This window comes from Anarhichas minor, unplaced genomic scaffold, assembly GCF_050575085.1.
Source record: "Anarhichas minor isolate MPS153535 unplaced genomic scaffold, ASM5057508v1 ptg000027l, whole genome shotgun sequence".
Lineage (NCBI taxonomy): Eukaryota > Metazoa > Chordata > Actinopteri > Perciformes > Anarhichadidae > Anarhichas > Anarhichas minor.
The window spans coordinates 22,245,001-22,264,009 of NW_027466473.1; the positions used below are offsets into that span (position 1 = coordinate 22,245,001).

Here is a 19,009-nt window from a genome sequence, read left to right on the forward strand (position 1 = left end):
AACAGCGGCGCGTTGGTGCGCAGCAAGTGCTCCAGATACAAACTGGAAGATGTGAAGCGTTTCTCGGACGGAGGCTTGCTGCCCGGCGTTGATGTTGACCTTACCAATGTGTCGACGGAGAGCTGCTTGGATGGGTGGGAGTACGACCGGAGCGTGTATATTTCTACCATCATATCAGAGGTTTGGGCAAACTGCGCATGCTGCTGCTGGAGGTAGAGGAGGCTGCAGCTGCATATAATCCTATCATAGATGTTATACAAGAAAAAAATGTATTTATACATACATACATATTGATATGTATATATATATATATATGAAAAATAGATTCAGACATAAATATATATATATGTTGAAAATATGTACTTTTATTGATGACAAAAATCTTCTGAGCAACAGTTGAATAAGAATAGGAAGCAAAGGTCATAGTTAGTCGAGGGTTATGTGGAATATCAGCTGAACAGATCACATTTCAAACCTCTTTAAACTACCCACCGAGGAGACTGCAGAGAGACGTAATCAATATTTTAGAGTTCAATTATGATCGAGGGTCACTGACGCTTTTCTGGAGTGAAAAACATCCAGCATCTCAGCTCCAACAGTATTCTCCCTGTCATCAACACTGTGGGGACAGCAACTCAATGGAAGTATCAATCATTTAATTCTTCTTATTTTTAACCTATTTAAAGTGTAACTAATACGTTTGGTGTCTGAATTATACCATTTGTATCTCTGTAAAAATAGTCAATATTGAAGGAAAGAAGAAAAACATCAATACATGGACTGATTACAAACTGATTACAAACTGATTACAAACTTTTGAACGACAGACGGTAGATTGGACTGTTTTTTTTGTTAAGAAATTGCAATTTCAGGATTTGATATTTTTTGTGTGGTTGATGTACTCTGATCTACCTACTGTGTGTGTGTGTGTGTGCGTGCGCATGTGTGTGTGTCTTTTGCAGTGGGACCTGGTGTGTGACAACAGGTGGAAAAATCCGTTGACTTCTTCCCTCTTCTTCTGTGGTGTCCTCACTGGCTCCTTCATTTCAGGACAGCTCTCTGACAGGTTTTGGACAAAACATTAAATTTAGTTTGTCACTCAATGCATCACAAGTTCATGTAATATCTCAACATAGCAACAAGTCTTCCTCACTGTGAGTCAAAATATCTGTTAATAATTAAAATGTCAAGATTTTCTCCTTCAGACATCAACCAACTAGACACATTTTTTTCCTTTTCATAGTTTTAAGTGGAAATCTGAGTAAAACTGCAAGAAAAAGGCATCTTTAAGCCCTTTAAGAATGTGCCTTAAATTCGTAATTTGTACTTGCAGAAAGGGAATATAATATTCATAACAATGTTTTCATTCGTGTATAATCACCTGAAATTAAGAATCGTGTCTCTGTTACCTTATATGAGCCCTTCATTTAGACATAAGGAGCAGGTCAAACCAAACACTGGCTAGTTCCAAGTCTTCTTCAATACAGCATGATGTTCATTTAGTAAATTATGGTCCATTTAGAGTCAAACAGACCATAAAGCAGGGTATGATTTAGGGGCGGGGCTACTGTGATTGACAGGTCGCCGCCGCTACCAGAGCCGTACACGGCGTCTTTAGCTCACTCCCCTGTATTGCATAGTAATATATGGTATTACTGAGGTAATCAAGTGACAAGTAGAGTCCTTTTCTCATAGACTTCTATACAATCAGACTTCTTTTAGCTACCGGAGGAGTCGCCCCCTGCTGGTCGGTAGAGAGAATGCAAGGTTTAAGACACTTCCGCATCGGCTTCACCCTTCAGAACTGGAGGTTGCCGTCTAGATATCATGCATCATCATCTTGGTCATTCACTCGTACACTTCGTGTCTTTTTTTCAGGTACGGGAGAAAAATAGTGTTGTTCGTTACCATGGCGGTGCAGACGTTGTTCACGTTATTTCAGGTCTTCTCTCCATCCTGGACGGTGTTCTGCGCCATGTTCTTTGTTGTCGGGTTGGGACAAATCTCCAATTATGTGGCTGCGTTTGTGCTGGGTAGGCTTCACTCTCCTCATTGATTCTCAATCGTATTTAACTGGTTCATGATTATGCAAAAGATGTTGTTCCTTGTGTTCACTAGGGACAGAGATATTGGGCCCAGGTGTTCGGACGGTTTTCTCCACAGCGGGTGTGAGTCTTTTCTTTGGAGCGGGCTACATGCTGCTGCCGCTGTTTGCTTACTTCCTCAGAGACTGGAGGAAGCTTCTCCTCGGCATCTCGCTGCCTGGCTTCCTCTATGTGCCTCTCTGGTGGTAGGTAGGTGTGTGTTTGCTTGTGTGTGTGGCCTTTTTTTAAATTAATTTCTAGTTAATGCTACTTTATTCTGCAGTGCTGACAGGTGATTAGAGTACCTGTTTCAGGCAGGTCAATCAACCCGATAGATTCAGGCAGGTCAATCAATCAATCGCCATCATTCCTGCAACAATAACTATCTGGAATGATTGTTCTGCACTATTTTTTAGAACTGAAACAATTATTTGATTGATTAGGCAGTCGATAGACTGAATGGAAATCTATATGATAAGCGATTGTTTAAATTAGTGATTTTCAAAGGGGGGTCCGGTAAATAATTGGCTATAGATTATAAAATTGTGTATCATTAAAAAAGTCCATATCTATAGATGGGGATCTTTTTGCACCAATAAAAACAAGCACATTGTGTCCATTTCTCCCGCCCACGTTAGCTTTGGGCCAATAGAAACTCTGATTTAATTGTAACACGCAACAATAAGTTCATTTTTCTTAAGTTAAAGCACCTACTGAAAGTGAGCTTTAGACTGGTCAATTTAAATATCTGGATTTATCATGCCAGTCTTGCTGTGTTTTGAAAAGTTCTGAAAACTTTTGAGATCGATTACTTGAAAGGTATGAATGCTGTCAAGTTGTGTTCAAATGCAATTCTAATAAAATCATCCTCTGTTATTAACAATTATTCAGATCGTAAATAAAGTTTTTGAATACAAATAGTTCCAATGGCATTTAAGAGTACAAATGGTAGTAAGCATATGCTTTACTTCTTTCAAAGTAAAGTGAATATCTTTTGGGACTTTGGTTTATCGGTCAGACAAAACACTTGAAGATGGACCGTTGGAAAGTTGTGATGGACATTTTTCACTTTTCCGCTTCCATTTTTATAAGCAATTTATAGACTAAAGAAATAAAATAAGCGGCAGATTAATCAACAATAAAACAATTAGTTGCATTTTTTTCATATGAATGAATAAATATACATTGATGTGGTCTAATAACCACAATAGCATCAGCTCATACCCACTTTATGAAGGTAGGTTTTACTCGATTGAGCATTATAAGGACTCAAAATCAGGTAAAATTAAAACATCAATAGTACCTTTACTGTATGGTATGTTTTTCCTTTGTTCCATCTGTGTCTTTCTGTCGTGTAACGAGGCAGGTACATCCCTGAGTCTCCTCGCTGGCTGCTCTCCCAGGGAAGAGTGGAGGAGGCCGAGGCCATACTGAGAGATGCTGCTAAGAGGAACAAAATCCAGCCTCCGCCAGTCATCTTCGGTCCTTTGCAGGTGAGATCTCACTGAAAAAGTGGCTCATGTAAAATGAAGATGCATAAACACCAAGGTCATGGAATTATTTGTATTTTACAGAATAAAAATGACATTTTATTCTTTTGACATATATTTAGCAAGACAAATGTGCCTCTCTTTGTCAGAATTCGTTGTATATATGACAAAGTTACTACGAGGAACTTTCCGAGCACCAGAGTCCCTTTAGAAAACCTCTCATTCTACTGCAGCAGGGTCTGACAGTCTGCTCCTCTCAGTCCTGGTTCTGGTTCTCCCGTTGCCTCCCTTCCCTCCAGCGGGTCCAGCAATACGTCCTGGGTCTCCAGCAGCGTGGTGTTGGCTCCCGGAGAGGAGAAGCTCTGATCCTGGAGGAGGAGGAGACTCTGCTGCTGCTGCCGGGAGCTGAGCTCTCCTCCTCCCTCCGGAGCTCCGACTGCAGGTCCAACGCTGCAGGTGAAGCCGGATCTGGGTCTGTCCACGGTGGACCGGTCTCTGCTGGAGGCCCCGCTGGAGTCTGAGCTGAAGGAGTTTCTGGTGAACTTGCATGATTTCATCTGATTTCACCAGAATCCGACCCGGTGGCACCGATGACAAGCATTAAGAAGAACTATATAGAAATAGACCATCTTCTCTCTGATGGTCTCGTTTACTGATGGAGGTCTTATAGATGCACCAGTATTGAATTGAGACTGTTTCATTACCAGTTGAAAGTTCCTCACAGTAACTTTAAGTTAAGTGTTGAGGTTACTTGCCTTCTCTTGAAATTGGGTTCGACAGCACCAGTTTGAAGATGAAGATGAAGCTCTCCTGCTCTATGTCAATACAAACAAAGCTCAATCCAAATCTATAACTGTCACTATACAAACTGTCCAAAAACAAGATTCAAATACAGATGCTGGCCAATGTAGCTCGATAATATAAAAGAGTATAAAAGGTATCGTGCTTTCTGCTTATCAGTCTGTCCGTCCGTTTGGTCCCTTATCTTCAACCCGATATCTCAGGAACGCCTGGAGGGAATATCTTCATATTTGGCACAAACGTCCACCTGGATTCAAGGGTGAACTGCTTTGAATTTGAAGGGTCAAAAGTCATCTAGACCTCACAAAACACATTTTTGGCCATAACTCAAGAATTTATATCCTAATTATGACGATTTTATAAGATAAAATGATGGGGTGATTGGACGGACATGGATGGCAGAGGCAGTACTTCTAGTCATTTAAGGTTATTGCATTGCAGTAATCAGCATTGCACTAAGATCATAACTGTAACTATTTGTTACATTTTGTTTTGCAAAGTTAGGAAAGTCCAGGTATCCGTATCGGGACTGAAAACGTTGGATCGGTGCATTTCTGCATTGTACTAGAATAGTCAGGCTTCAACACAAGTCAGTGGGGAACAACCATGACAATGAATTTGGCTCAAGAAAAGACTCGGTTAACCTTAAAACCCTTATATGTAAACCACAAACCAGTGGTTTCAGTAATACCGGTTTTCTTTTTGTAAATCTTTTTCTGGTCACATTTAATTTTAAATCTTTGGGCACCTTTAAGGGTTCACTGCCCAGTGTGACATTATCATGTTTATGTTCAGGAGTGAACTGGATGGCAGCTGACAGAGACTTCCCAAGATTTAACCTCTAACTAATAATTTGCAGAAATACAAAACTTTAAACCGCAAGACAGTTTTTGTGAACGAAAGCTCAATGCTCTTGTTTCTTTTAATGGCAGCTATAGTATAGCATAGTAAAGTAAAGTAAAGTAAAGTATTGAAAATGTAGGAACTGGACCATCCAAGAGAATTGCAAAAATGCGCTTGAATGTGAAAGCAGGCACACCAATGCATCTTAAAAATACAATATGATAACACTGCTAATAGTAGCAGCACTAATAAACAAGTGATACAAAATGTGAACCGAATGAAGAGACAAAAACGATTTTTTTAAATTACAGCCTGGACGACACCGGATTTGTGAGGCTGATACCGTTTAGATATTGAACTCTTCGTACGAATCCCTTTGATTGTTTTTTTAAAGAATGGTGACCAGATGCCAAGCTGGAAGTTTTCCAGTGGAAACATAAACCAGTGAACACAGTGTTCTACATCTTTTCCTAATCACTACAAGAATCCCCCCCCCCCCTCAGCTTCTCATTGCACAGTGAACTTTTGCCTCCATTAAGCCAGACGTCTTGGTACTACAAGTGTGAACACGTGCACACATGCATGTGATCCCTTAGCAAGTGGCCATGTATTCACAAAGTCTTCTCTCTGAGGAAATTATTTCTAGGCTGATGGCTCTGCCTGCTAAGTGTTTGTTGTTGCTCGGGCTCTGCTGCCCCACAGAAAGAACTTCAATGTGAGATGAGGAAGGCCCACAACATCTGTGACCTGCTTCGTTCTCGAAACATCCGCTGGATATCTCTCACGCTGTGGCTGGTTTGGTGAGTCCCTGCTGTCCCGCCTGACCTCCACATTCAGCACAGTGACCCCCCCCCGCAAGCACAAATACACACACCTAAGCACACACACACACGTGGACATATAATGAACACACGCAGTCTCTGTTCATGCATCACCTCGACCACATGTCAGCCCATTTCACTAACAACAAATAATGACCTGTCAGGTGCTGTGAAGCCTGCGACTAAGATCAAAATCAGGTTTTATAACTGCACAGTGTGCCCTGTATTCTTCCTGTGCAAATGCAGTTTGATTATATTTGATTTCTAAAAGGTTGTGCACTGATCATTAGCAGGTGGACAAACTCCAATGCATGTAATTCTTTGCACAGTTGAAGGACTTCGAAAACGTTTTTCTGATCATTTTTATTATTATTGGGTTTTTAGTGCTTTTTACGGGACAACAACTGTCTTCTGCAGCAAAGCGTGAAGGCTAAGATGTTGTAACCCTAGTTCTATAAGCATAGGCGCAGCCCTCTACTGGACTCTATGGGTAATACTCTCCTCCAATCACGAGCATGCATTCGCCTGCTGAAAACATGCATAAGAGTAGCCGGCCATTCAGGACGTGCCTACCCAGATACGTGCAGATCTCAAAGTATATAAGGCAGCACATATCGCTGCTCGTATCGTTCACCCTCTTCAGCGAGCGGCGAAGGAGTGGCAGGGCCCCCTCTGTAGAGGGCTCCGCCTGTCAGTATAGAACTAGGGTTACAATATTGTAACCTTACTGTAGGGGTTCAACACAACCGACCCAAACCACACCCTTTTCACCAGTACTGTGTCGTTCCAGTGAGCACAGACCCTGAAAAGGAGATAGAACCGTATGAATGGACATGTCGCTGCCGACGTACATATGTCCCCGATCTTGAGCTCTGGCTCTCTCTGATCCCAGCTAAGAATCTCATTGAAGCGTTCGAGTTAGCTTATTAATTCATTATCGGATCAGTACTCTGTTTCAACCGATACCCAGGTATCGTATTGGGACTGAAAAAGTTGGATCGGTGCATTCCTACATTGTACTAGAATAATCAGGATTAAACTCTAAACTCTAAAGACTTGATTGACCCTAAAACCCTTATATGTAAACCGTTAACCCAGGGCTGAGGTGAGGCTGAGGTTTGTTATTGTAAATCTTTTTCTCATCACATTTACTTTGAGGTCATAGGGCCCCTTTTTGGGTTCACTGCTCATTTTTACATTCAAGAGTGAACTGGAGGGCAGCTGACGGAGAGTTTGCCAAGACGTAGTAACCTCGAACTAATAATTTGCGAGACAGTGTTTTTTGTGGATGAAAGCTCAAAGCTCACGTTTCTTTTAATGGCAATTATATTGCTGTATAGCCTATTTGTATAGGTTTGTATGTATGTTGATGCAACTTAACGTTCGTGATCATTTGTTCATTGTTGTCGTGTGGAACTGGACAATCCAAGAAAATGTTGCAAAAATCTCCTTGAATGTGAAATAAGGAAAATGAATGTATGCATTTCTTACAAATACAATATGTTAACACTGCTCATAGTGGCCACACTTATAAACACACTTATGTAATACAAAATGTGAACGGCATGAAGGGACAAAAATGTATATTTTGAATTACAGCCTGGACGATACTGGATTTTTGAGGCCGATACCGGTAATAATATTAGAGAGTTTAAAAAGAAATCTACAAAAATCTTCACATGAATTTTTTAAGAATTGTGGTGAGGTACCAAGTGGGACATTTTCCAGGGTAAAAATAAAACCGTAGAGTCCAGTAGAAGGCGGAGTCAGTCTGGCGCAGGTGTGAAAGTCCCTCTATTCCTCTCCAACTTTTGATTCACCCTATTTTACACATACATTACACTTACAAACAACTTCTATCCCCACAGGAACACCGTGTCCATCGCTTACTTTGCTCTTTCCCTGAACACGGCGAACCTTCACGGTAACGCATACTTCAACTCTTTCCTGTCGGCGGTGGTTGAGATGCCAGCCTACATTATGTCATGGGCTATGTTTCGCTGGTGTTCCAGACGGCTGAGTCTTTTCTCAACACTCTTCATGGGAGGATTGTTTCTACTCTTCATAAAGCTCATACCAGCAGGTATGACACCTGGGCAATGTGATTAAAGTGGACATTCTTTTGTTTGTTTGTTTGTACTCTATATAGCCTAGTTTCATTGCTATTTGTGAAATAGTCACGAAATGCAATCTATTGGTTTTCGTGTACAGGGACACAACTTGTCTTTTTTTTGTGTAGCTCAGGAGGAAAATAATACCAATGGAAGGTCAATTAGGAGCCTTATACGTGGTGGACACACAAATTAAATGCATCCACGTGACTAAGCAACAGTCAGACTGAAGTACTTTATAATATCCAAAAAGACGACTATTGGGTCAAACAAACATGTTTAACTAGAACCAGGTTTTGTGGTTTCATGGTCGTGGTTTTGTTGCCTCAACCTAACTGTACATAGTTATTTTAAGGCCAACCGTGATGTTTTTTTTAACCTAAGTATGCAGTTTCGGTGCCTAAACCTAACTTCTTTTTTAAACGTAAAGTCGTCCCTTCGTTACGAGAGACACAAAAAAACCTGACAATTCATGTTCCTGTACACAAAACCAATAGATAGATATTTTGTGACCATCTCATGAACTACATATATAACGTCTAATAATGTAATGCTTTATCCCTTCTAGACTTGATTTATCTCGCCATAACACTCGAGATGATGGGGAAGTTTGCCGTGACGGCGGCGTTTACGATAGTGTACGCATACACAGCTGAACTCTACCCAACCGTCGTGAGGAACACGGCGGTGGGCGCCTGCTCCATGGCTTCCAGAATAGGCAGCATCATTGCCCCGTACTTCATTTACTTAAGTAAGGATGCTCTAATCTTCATGTCCCGTTTGGTTGATAAGGGCTTTTTTATTCTGAATTGGCGGCTGTTTCTTTCCCAACTGACAGAAACAAGAAGGCTAACAAGAAGCTGGTGCCTCTACAGAAACAAAACAACAAGAACAAAAGTCAACAGAACAAAAACATAATAGACCGCTCTGTTTCTTTTAAGATTCAGCGGATCGGATTCAAACTACTGATGCAGCCACATCGAAGTGCTTTCCACCTTTTGTCTTCTTGTTCTGAACCGCTCTGGCCTCGGCTGTTTTTCACCGTCTCCGTCTTTTATGTGTTGCCACAGGAAGCTATTCCATTTCACTGCCTTACATCCTTATGGGAAGCATTACAGCTCTGTCAGGGTTGCTGAGTCTCCTGCTGCCTGAGAGCTATGGAATGCCGCTGCCCGACACCATCGCTCACATGCAACACTTCCCCGGGTGAGACAGCCATCCGACTCCCTGAGACCAGCCTTGTTAGAGTCAGATTGGTCATTAGTTTGTTTTCATACAGCTCTCAATTTCTATGTCGATTTAACATTTCATTTTTATTTCCTTCTGTCATTAAGAATGATCTTATTTATTTTAATTTTAGTTTTAAATGTAGACAAGACAGTTATATTTTTATCACTTTAGTTTTCAATTTTTTCAATTAATAGAAAAACATAATTTTTATGTTGCTTTGGACAAAAGTAAAAATAAATGTAACGCAGGACAAGACAAATACTAAGACCTTCTTTTTAATTTCTTTTTACAAAATACTCTCATACCCGAATCTGGTTAATTTGTTGCAGAATTGCGAGATTCAAAATGATTAACTGTATGTTCACATGCAAGCACAAAAACATTTCTCCCTCTGACCGTTTTACAGTCCAGTTCAACTGGCCTTAAAAAGATGAAACGTTGCTCCATAAGTGACACAAAGTGTAACCAGTTAAAGCCAAACACACTATAAGAAACACAACTGAACAAACTGCTTTTTTTTCCACTTTGGTTTTAGTAAGGAGGACTTTTCATTCGCTGATCAGTTGTGAGATTTTGTGCTATTTAGCTTCAATAACATGTTTACTATCAGCCTAGTGGAAAGAAAACATCCCAAATAAACATTTTGGTGTTTATTTTACTACTTTGTCTATTTGCATCTGCAGATTTCTCCCTAAATTTACCAAAAGTGATCATTAGATAATGCCTCATAAGCATATTTAAACATACCATTTCAGAAAACAGCCACAGTGACTCAGGACAATCTGAGCAAAACTGTGAGGTTTGTAGTGAAAGCTGAGCATTGGTTCATTAATTCAATAAATATGTACACTGCCACTTTAATAGATATTTAAATGTAGACACGGAATCTGATGTATTATTTCAAATAATTCACTTCCTGTCATGAGTCTCTTAATCATTACTGTAACTGTTTTTTTACTCTAGATGTTGTCAGAAGACACCGTATACACTCACACACAGCGAAGAAAAGGAAAACGCTGCTGACAAGAAGTCTTCAGTTGTCCTTTGAACAAGGAGCCACACCGATATCCGGCTTGAGATGAATAACTGGACAACCTTCACATCTCTGTCCATGTTTTTGGTAAATAGACACTCGTCAGAAATAACTGAAGAGGATTATTGTTCTCTGGATTTGTACGCGGCTGCAACAGGACCAAGGAACATGTTTTAGAAGCAATATAATGTGTGTCTTAAAATATCTCTATGAAACTGGAGTAATGATTTCATCAAAATACTGTCAAATGAAAAGTACAACAATTGTCTGCACTAAATATGCTCTGCAACGATGCAATTGTTACCATATTCACATGATACTGATGTTCACAGTTATAAAATATGAAAGTGTGCAATTAAAAAAATTAAATAAACAGCACATAAACATAAAACACAATCTCTTATATTCCGACAATATAATCAGAACCAGTAGCCAGGTTTAGGGTATTATGGTGCATCTTTTACATCACATTTAACACTCCCATATTTCATATTTCAGTTCATAATTAATATTTTATTTACATATTTGTGATCTGAGATAACATGCACAGACTGCAAGCACAATTTGATTTACTCCAAAATGTTTGATTCAAGTTTTAATTCTTTTAATTTCATTTCTTGGTGATGTAACTTCATTAAATCTACTTGTACTGATTGTTTCTGAGAACAGTAGGAATACTAGTGCAACTAGAGGTAATAGTGCAACAGTTATGATTAACTCATGTAGTTAACTCACGACAATCAGTTGATTTTCGAAAAGCATCGGAGGTTTTGAATGTTTTCTTCTTGTGATGAATGGGCACTTTATGCTGCAGTGACGAAAGACAAATAAACAAACCATCATGTGGTTTTCAGAATACAGAAAAATATATGTAAAAAAGCTGCAATCTGCAATTCTGTTCGTTTGTGTTGCTATTTTCTTGCCTGAATACCAGCACCTGTTGCAGTTTAAGTAGATATAAACTTCATTCATCCAGGGGGAAATTAGTAAAGTACAATAACTTGGTAGATTTTTCAGCCATGATGAATGTCTGCTATTCAATGTTCATTTATTAATTTACCAGGACAGTGCACATTAATTAACATTTCAGTTTCCACCTCAGAGTTAGCTGGAGAGCTACTTTTGTCTGTAGTCTATATAAGTATACGAAGACGTATGTATTGCTTAAGGAACCCACCTTTCTCTCTTATGCATCTGTTGAATAGTTTGAGGTAGAGGTCGTCCAAAACTCTCTGGCAGGAGGAAAGTAGCAAAGGCAGACACAACAGCCAGAGTCCCCATTACAATATAAGGCAGGTACTTAAAGTATACACCTGCACAAGGAGAAGAGAATATTTGGATGAAGGAAGTCCTTGGGCAGTGTTTTTTGCACACTGTAAATATTTACTGTATGTGAATTAATCAGTGTGCATAGCATCCAAACTAAACATAGGTGAAATCAGATGCTTATCTGTTTGAAGCTACAACAAGGAACTTTCATTTTGTGTTGATGTTGTTGGTCCCTGTGGACAAAACTGGTGGTGATTCCGAGCACCAGAGTCCCTTTAGAAAAACTCTTATTTTACTGCAGCAGGGTCTCACAGTCTGCTCCGCTTAGTCCTGGTTCTCTAGTGACTCCTTCGTTCCAGCGGTCCCAACAATATGGCCTGGGTCTTCAGCAGCGTGGTGTCTGTGTTGGCTACCAAGGGGCTGCAAGTCGAAGGCTGCAGTGAAGCCAAAGTTGGTCGCTGCCGGAGCCCCAACTGGAGTCTGAACTGATGAGTTTCTGGTGAACCTGCATGATTTCATCTTTGTATTTTGCACGGAAACTGACCCGGTGGCACCGATGACAAGCACTAAGAATAATATAGATATACCCAATCTATGAAGGTCATGTGAAGAGGATTCAGTATTAATTTGAGACAGTTTCATAACCGGTTAAAAGTTCCTCACAGTAACTTCAAATGATAATTCAGGTTAAACAAATTAAATAATTACTGAGTAATTACAATAAGAGACCAGTTTACTCACTTAGCTGTAACAAAAATGGTGCAATGGAACTGCCCACTTTGGCAACAGCACTGCACGTCCCTGTCGCTGTGTTCCTGAGCGCTGTTGGGTAAAGCTCTGCTGTGTAGACAAACATCAGGGATGTACCGGCGGTAATGACAAATTTACCCAGCATCTCCAGAGCTACAGACAGTTCTGATAAACCTGAAAGGAAAGAAGAGTTTGTCTAAGAAAGTCCCTGAATGATCCACTCTGCAGCAGATTAAATGCATTTGGGTTAAAGATACTTTTTACCCAGCTGCCTTCACTTCATTCAACCATTTTCTCCGCTGCTTAGAAAACTCCAAAGCTTTCTTAACAATTCTTCAACCTCAGAAACAATCTTAAGAGGAACTCCTTCATTTTTACACATTAAACTCAGGTCACAGGTCTTGTGGAAAAACTACTGCGTATGAGTCTAGTAGCTCAAGAATACATTATTAGCTTCTACTCGCATAACACAGCCAAGTGAACTGTCGGCAATGGAGTTGCGTTGTGTGTAATGTGGGCACCAGATTTTGAGAAGGAGGATAAATAAATGGAACAAAAAGAAAAGATATCTCTGATTGTGCTGCATTTTTATCTTCAGTCTAAATGTTATAGGAGTGCAATGCTGAATCTGTTGAATACTGGTTTATTGGCTAAAAATATTTGCTTGGAAATATAATAATACCGTCATGCACCACGTCATGTCACTGCTTACTTTTAGGCACCAGTTGAAGGAAGTACAGCGACACTCCTCCAATGAGCAAAATACAAAAGACAGACAGCCGTCGTGGAACGTATCGCAGTGCCAGCCAGCTGGAAGTGTATGCTGGTACCTCTACAGCTGCTGAGAGGAAGCAGCTGATGTAGGGGTTAGCATGCAGTTGGGATGTGTTCAGGGACAGGCCATAGTATCCGGTACTCAGAGTGAACCTGGAGAGACGGAGATACAGACAACAGAGAGCTTTCAATGGAAATCTGCACAGAAACAGCATTTGACACATACCATACAGTAGCTCTAGTAGCAGACCAAGACCATTAGACTTAAAATTAACAAACAAAACAGAGAGAAAGAAAACTAAAGAAGCACAAAACCAAGTAATATCAGTGCTGTAAATGAGCCAATGTTAAAAAATACACTCACCACACCAGGCACAGAATGAGCGTCATGTTTCTGATGTTTTTTGTCCTCAGCAGGCTGAAGACATTGTGCTGTTCCTTAGGGTGTGTCTTTGTTGCATCAGCCTGCAAGACAAAACCTCAGTCCTACAAAAAAACCTACAAAACCTCAGTCTCACCAGCAGTTTGGCATATCATTCCACCACTTTGGTCCAGGATTAAATATCTCAACAACTGCTGGAAAATTTGTCATGAAATTTGGTACATACATTGCTTCCTATGGGATGAATTGTACTAACAATGTGTCTCCTCAAGCACACACATTGTCTCCTGTGTCTGGTCCTACACGATTTAAGTCAGGGCAGACTTACATGTACGCTGTAATCTTTAAAGATGACCGATGGAGCCTCGACTTTGTTCATCTTAGCAGCCTTTCTCAATGTGGTCTCAGCCTCCTCCACTCTTCCCTGAGAGAGCAACCAACGAGGAGACTCTGGGATGAACCTGCCTCAGTATTCAACAGAGAAACAAAAAGGTTCAAGCTGGATCAGTGGGGCTTAAAATACAGGTGAAACAAGTTAGGATATTTCTCTTGCAAAAAAGCCAAATTATTATTTTCATCTCATGACAAGAGCAAAATTATGACATTTATGGTGTAATATAAGGTACCGTGGTTCCATCATCCGCAGGGATAGTCAGTGGGGTTGGGTGCATTGTAAGCTGGGCATTAGGCAAAAAGTAGGGGAACTTAGGGTTGTTGACCCCTTGCATCACAGACTGGCTCTGGGGATGTGGAACATCAATATTCTAGCGGGGAAGGAATTCGAGCTTGTGTCAAAACTTCAACCACATATTGACTGCTGAATTTCAAGTCCATTGGAGTCGTGTAAATAGGCAAAATTAGAAAAATTGTGTCACAGTCCAAATACCTATGACCCGGACTGTATATACAGTTGGGCTCACCTCTACACATAACACTGGATCTAGAACCAAGCTCCTGGAGAGGGGCTGGATTGTCTCTTTTTGGAGTCACCCAGGGTGAGAGGAGCCAGACGGATGTGGGGATACTCGCAGCTGGCCGAGTGCTGGTGATGTTGAAGAGGGTTGCCTCCATTCAAATGCAGGTCACTGAGGTTAAATCTCTGACTGCTGTTTGGTGTATGAGCTCAGAGTATCCGCCCTTCTTGGAGTCTCTGGGTGGCATCCGAGAGAGGATTCCATCTAGGAACTCTATAGTTCTTCTGGAGGACTTCAACACTCATGGGCAACGATGGAGAAACCTGGAGGGTACGATTAGTAGGAATGGCCTGCCTGATCTGAAATTGAGCGTAGTTATTGTACGTTTGTGCTCGTCATGGACTGTCCATAACAAACACCATGTTCGATAAGAGGGTTATTCATTAGTATACTTCATACTAGAACACCCTAGGCCAAAGATCGACGATCGACTTTGTGGTCGTATCATCAAATGTGAGGCCATATATCTTGGACAATCGGGCAGAGATGTCAACTGATGGCGGGGTAGGCTGCCGGATGGACCTGGTAAACCCAAATGTGTGGATGAGCTGAGCCGGAAGGTAAAGCTTTCAATTTACTAGTTGATCTATTACAACCTTTCAATTGACCGAAAGACTAAAATTGCAGCTGAAATTAGTTTCCTCCATAGGGTGGTTGGGCTCAACTTCAGAGATAGCAAGAGGGGCTCAGACATTAGGAAGGATCTCAAAGAGCCGTTTTGCCTTCGCATCAATAAGAGCATTCGGGCATCTGATCAGGATACCATCAGGGCACTTGCCTTTGGAGGTTTTCTGGGAATGTCCAACTGGTAGAAGACCATAAACATGCTGGAGGGATTATATATCTCATCTGGCCTGGGAACCCATGAAGATCCCCCAGGAAGAGCTGGAAAACATTGCTGAGGTGAGGGGTATCTGGACTATCTTGCATAGCCATCTGCCAATGCCAACCAGCCACGCAAAAGGGGAAGTAAAAATGGAGATGGATGGATCGATGGATGGTAAGTTAAACTTAACATGAACACATTTTCTCGTCATGAGTACAACCTACCACCAGAGCGGGATGTAGAGCAGGCCAGGCAGAGACAGAGCCAACAGGAGAGATTTCCAGTCCCTTAAAAAGTAAGCAAAAAGAGGCAGCATCATGTAGCCAATGGCAAAACCCAGACACACACCCAGTGAGGAGAACAGGACCCGTACATGTCCAGTCAAGATCTCATTGCCTGAAAGAGAGAGAAATGCATGACAAAAGGGCGGGTAAATAAGTGAAGGTATTAGTAACAAGTGAAACAACCTGCAAAGTACACACAATGCATGTATCAACATCACTGACTATAGAAGAGTATTATTTGTTGTTCTAAAGCACGAAATCTTCACATTACCCAGCACAAAAGCAGATACATAGTTGGAGATCTGTCCCAAACCATTCATGAAGTAGAGGATGATGAACACCATCCATGAAGGTGAAAAGATTTGAACAAAAGTAAAAATTGTCTGAACTGCCATGGTGGCGAAGAAAACAGGCTTTCTTCCAAACCTAGAATGAGAAATCAAGCAATGAAATAAGAGTAAATTAGAAGATTCTGTTTGCAGTACAGGTTGCTAAAGATTCCTTTTTTTTCAGTATACTGTGTTTGTCGTTTGGCAAAAGTCAAGCAAGGACATTGTCAGGAAGAATGAAAATGTTTTAAGAATATGGTGTGTATATAATTTCATTATGAGATGGTGTTTTCAGTACCTGTCTGAGAGCTGTCCTGAGAAGAAGGATCCAACAAGAGTTGCCAAGAAGAACATTGTTGAGGTGAACGGCTGCTTCCACTGGTCTCGGCACACCAGGTCAAACTGGAGTATCCATGCATGAACAAAGAAAAATAAGCTAGATCCATTTGTTAACAGAAAAATCAATCAAACATTTCCTTCTTAAGTAAACATACAGTGTATGTGTTCCATTCAGGTTTAATCATTTTCTATAGTTCAGTTACTGAACTGTCGTGTAATATTCAGTATGACTCACCTCAGAGACGATGGTGGACTGGTAGATGTCTCTGCTGTAGCTCCACCCGTCCACACATCCCTCCTGCTCCAGGTCCGTGATGTTGACGTCCCTCCCAGGAATGAATCCCTGAGCAGAGAGATTTCTGACCATATCCAGCCTGAACCTGCTGCATCTGCTCAGCTGCTGTTTCCCATTCACCACCTCACAATCACAATGACACAAACTTCGTTAGTGTCATTAGTAACATTTCACATAAAACCCTGAACTGTAGCCGGACCACTTTATAAGACTTCTTAAACTTTATACAGCAGCTGCAGAAAAATACATCAACTTTAAAGCTACACATTTGATCATCAAAGTATTGTAATATAATAACAATTCTGGCAAAATAACAGTAAAATCACTAAAAGCCTGAAATGACAAATATCTAAAGTTCTTACTCTGGTGAGCCCAAATCAGTGAAGAATGTTTGACGCTGATAATCTATATACATGTAAAAAAAGAAAGACTTAATTTACATTTTTATGCATGAAAAAGTTCATCATCAACTATTGATCTATTAGATAATCAGCCTAAAAATATCACAGCAAATACAAAATATGTGTTTTTAGCAATATTGTATAAAATACTTTGAAGTAAGACTTTTCTTTTTCGGCCTGTCTCGCTTTTGGTATTGTTGAATACTTGGAACTTAACGCAAAACTGCTACACTTACCATCACCCTTTTTTTTTTTTACAAGGAGCTGTGATCAAATGCAAAATGACCTCTATCGGGATGATTGCATTAAGCCAATCTTGGGTCAGGTTGACGTCAGGAACCAGGCAGTGGTGGCTGGGAGTGTCAGCAAAGAAGACAACAGAGAAAACACCGTATCCATTGGGCAAGATGCTGGCAGTGAGTAGGAAGAAGACAACCTGCTGGAAACGTCCCCACTGACCCAGAAAAGCTACGGAGTCATCATAATCCTTCATGGTCTCAGGATCCTAACCGTCCCCTATACTGTGCACCGGAAAATAAGAGAGTGGTTTGCCCTCCCCTCAACTGCTGTGCAAGCCACGCCTTGTAGTAAACGTCAAAAAACATGGATGCTAAAGCAAAACGTTTAACAGATTTCTCAAATAAGTCTTTGCACCAAGGACTGCCAGCCATAGCTGCCTGGGATACAAACATGGAGGCTATAAAGAGTAAACAAATCACCCGTATGCTTGCTGTTATAGAAACATATGTCCGTCCAAACAAATGCCAAAAGAAAAAGCTGCAGTGTCACAGTTCTCAAAGCCAAATTCCTATTCTGTTTTTTAATTGTCAGGTTAAACATTACGAAGAAAGTAAAACATTTAATGCTGTATTGCAAAAACTCATAGACACATCACACAAGTGGGTGTGTGAGTGAGTGTTTCGTGTGTGTTTTTAATTTCGCAATGAGGATAATAAACCTGAAGCCTGTCGGGGATCGAACTGCCGATCATTTGATTGAAGGACGACCCTACTCTACCACTGAGCCACAGTCACCACAAAACACACATGTAGGGGTTTTATTTAATTACTTGTTCTAAGTGCATCTGTCGATTTCTCCTAAATTCATCAAGTTAGCATTAGATAATGCCTCATTTGCATATCTAAACACAACATTTCAGAACATTTGTAATACAAAACATAATCCTCTTAATGTAAGTAATCAATTGGAGAAGTTTCATGGTGATATATATATATATATATTTTTAACCTATTCAGCTGACGTACCTTTAAAATGTATGTAATTTTACAAAACATATCTCTCGATTAGTTTTTCCTCAGACTTTGAGCCAACTTTATTCACTTCAGTAGCTCTTACATACACCAAACTTTGTAGTTTCATTCCTCTCTATATTCTGAAGGTTTTTACAAAGGGGTTTATTCATATATCATTTATTGACAGATTTACAACATTTTATCACTAAAAACATGGTCAAAATGTAGTTTTTATGGCTGTTGGCCGTATTTTCTGATTTACGGAGTAACATAAAGAGACACTCAAAATGTTCACATGTTTAATTAAGTAATGCTCATTTGCATATCTAAACATCAAATTTCAGAAATCTTGTCTTAATGTAAGTAATCAACTAGTGAAGTTTCGTGGTGATATCTATGAGTTATACATTTTACCCTATAAACCTGTAGTGTTTCATCTTTCATCAAACTGTTCCTGTAAACAGATATCGTTACAACTATAATGCTATTGTACCAATCATCAGTTTTTGTTATTAAAAATAAAGTGATTTAAAAGACTACATGGCACAAGTATGAATATTTACAACAATCGTCTGCACTAAATATGCTCTGCAGCAACGCAATTGTTATCATATTCACATGATACTGATGGTCACAGTTGTATAATGTGAAAATGTGTGTAATTTAACAAGAAAGTTAAACAGCACATTAACATAAAACATAGTTGGATATATTCTGATA

At 40.2% G+C, this 19,009-nt stretch overlaps 2 protein-coding genes across 2 annotated transcripts in view; one reads left to right on the plus strand and one right to left on the minus strand.

Moving 5' to 3' along the window:
• LOC142960351 (organic cation/carnitine transporter 2-like) overlaps positions 1-10,428 on the plus strand; it is a 10,647-nt gene extending 219 nt beyond the window's left edge. Inside the window, exons 1-10 of the mRNA XM_076102160.1 lie at positions 1-180; positions 963-1,066; positions 1,879-2,033; positions 2,119-2,290; positions 3,451-3,577; positions 5,921-6,018; positions 7,908-8,122; positions 8,719-8,901; positions 9,221-9,356; positions 10,344-10,428. The exon at positions 1-180 is cut by the window's left edge and continues 219 nt beyond it. Of these exons, the coding sequence (XP_075958275.1) occupies positions 1-180; positions 963-1,066; positions 1,879-2,033; positions 2,119-2,290; positions 3,451-3,577; positions 5,921-6,018; positions 7,908-8,122; positions 8,719-8,901; positions 9,221-9,356; positions 10,344-10,428 (1,455 nt within the window). The remainder of the gene's footprint in view (positions 181-962; positions 1,067-1,878; positions 2,034-2,118; positions 2,291-3,450; positions 3,578-5,920; positions 6,019-7,907; positions 8,123-8,718; positions 8,902-9,220; positions 9,357-10,343) is intronic.
• Positions 10,429-11,139: 711 nt separating this feature from the next.
• Positions 11,140-17,529, minus strand: LOC142959968 (organic cation/carnitine transporter 2-like). The gene is made up of 11 exons (XM_076101505.1): positions 17,323-17,529; positions 16,576-16,758; positions 16,300-16,403; positions 15,944-16,098; positions 15,613-15,784; positions 13,917-14,049; positions 13,571-13,671; positions 13,145-13,359; positions 12,424-12,606; positions 11,591-11,726; positions 11,140-11,221 (listed from the first exon to the last, which is right to left on the minus strand). The coding sequence occupies exons 1-11, from the start codon at positions 17,527-17,529 to the stop codon at positions 11,140-11,142; spliced, it is 1,671 nt and encodes a 556-aa protein (XP_075957620.1).
• Between the last annotated feature and the right edge of the window lie 1,480 nt (positions 17,530-19,009).

What these genes read in the sequence shown, in the direction of transcription:
- LOC142959968 (XM_076101505.1), bottom strand. Translation starts at nt 17,529, where the DNA reads ATGAAGGATTATGATGACTCCGTAGCTTTTCTGGGTCAGTGGGGACGT. An exon ending in TGTATCTGCTTTTGTGCTGG is followed by an intron (nt 15,785 to 15,943) that starts GTAATGTGAAGA and finishes TCTCTCTTTCAG; the next exon opens with GCAATGAGATCTTGACTGGA. An exon ending in TTAAAGATTACAGCGTACAT is followed by an intron (nt 13,672 to 13,916) that starts GTAAGTCTGCCC and finishes TTTGTCTTGCAG; the next exon opens with GCTGATGCAACAAAGACACA.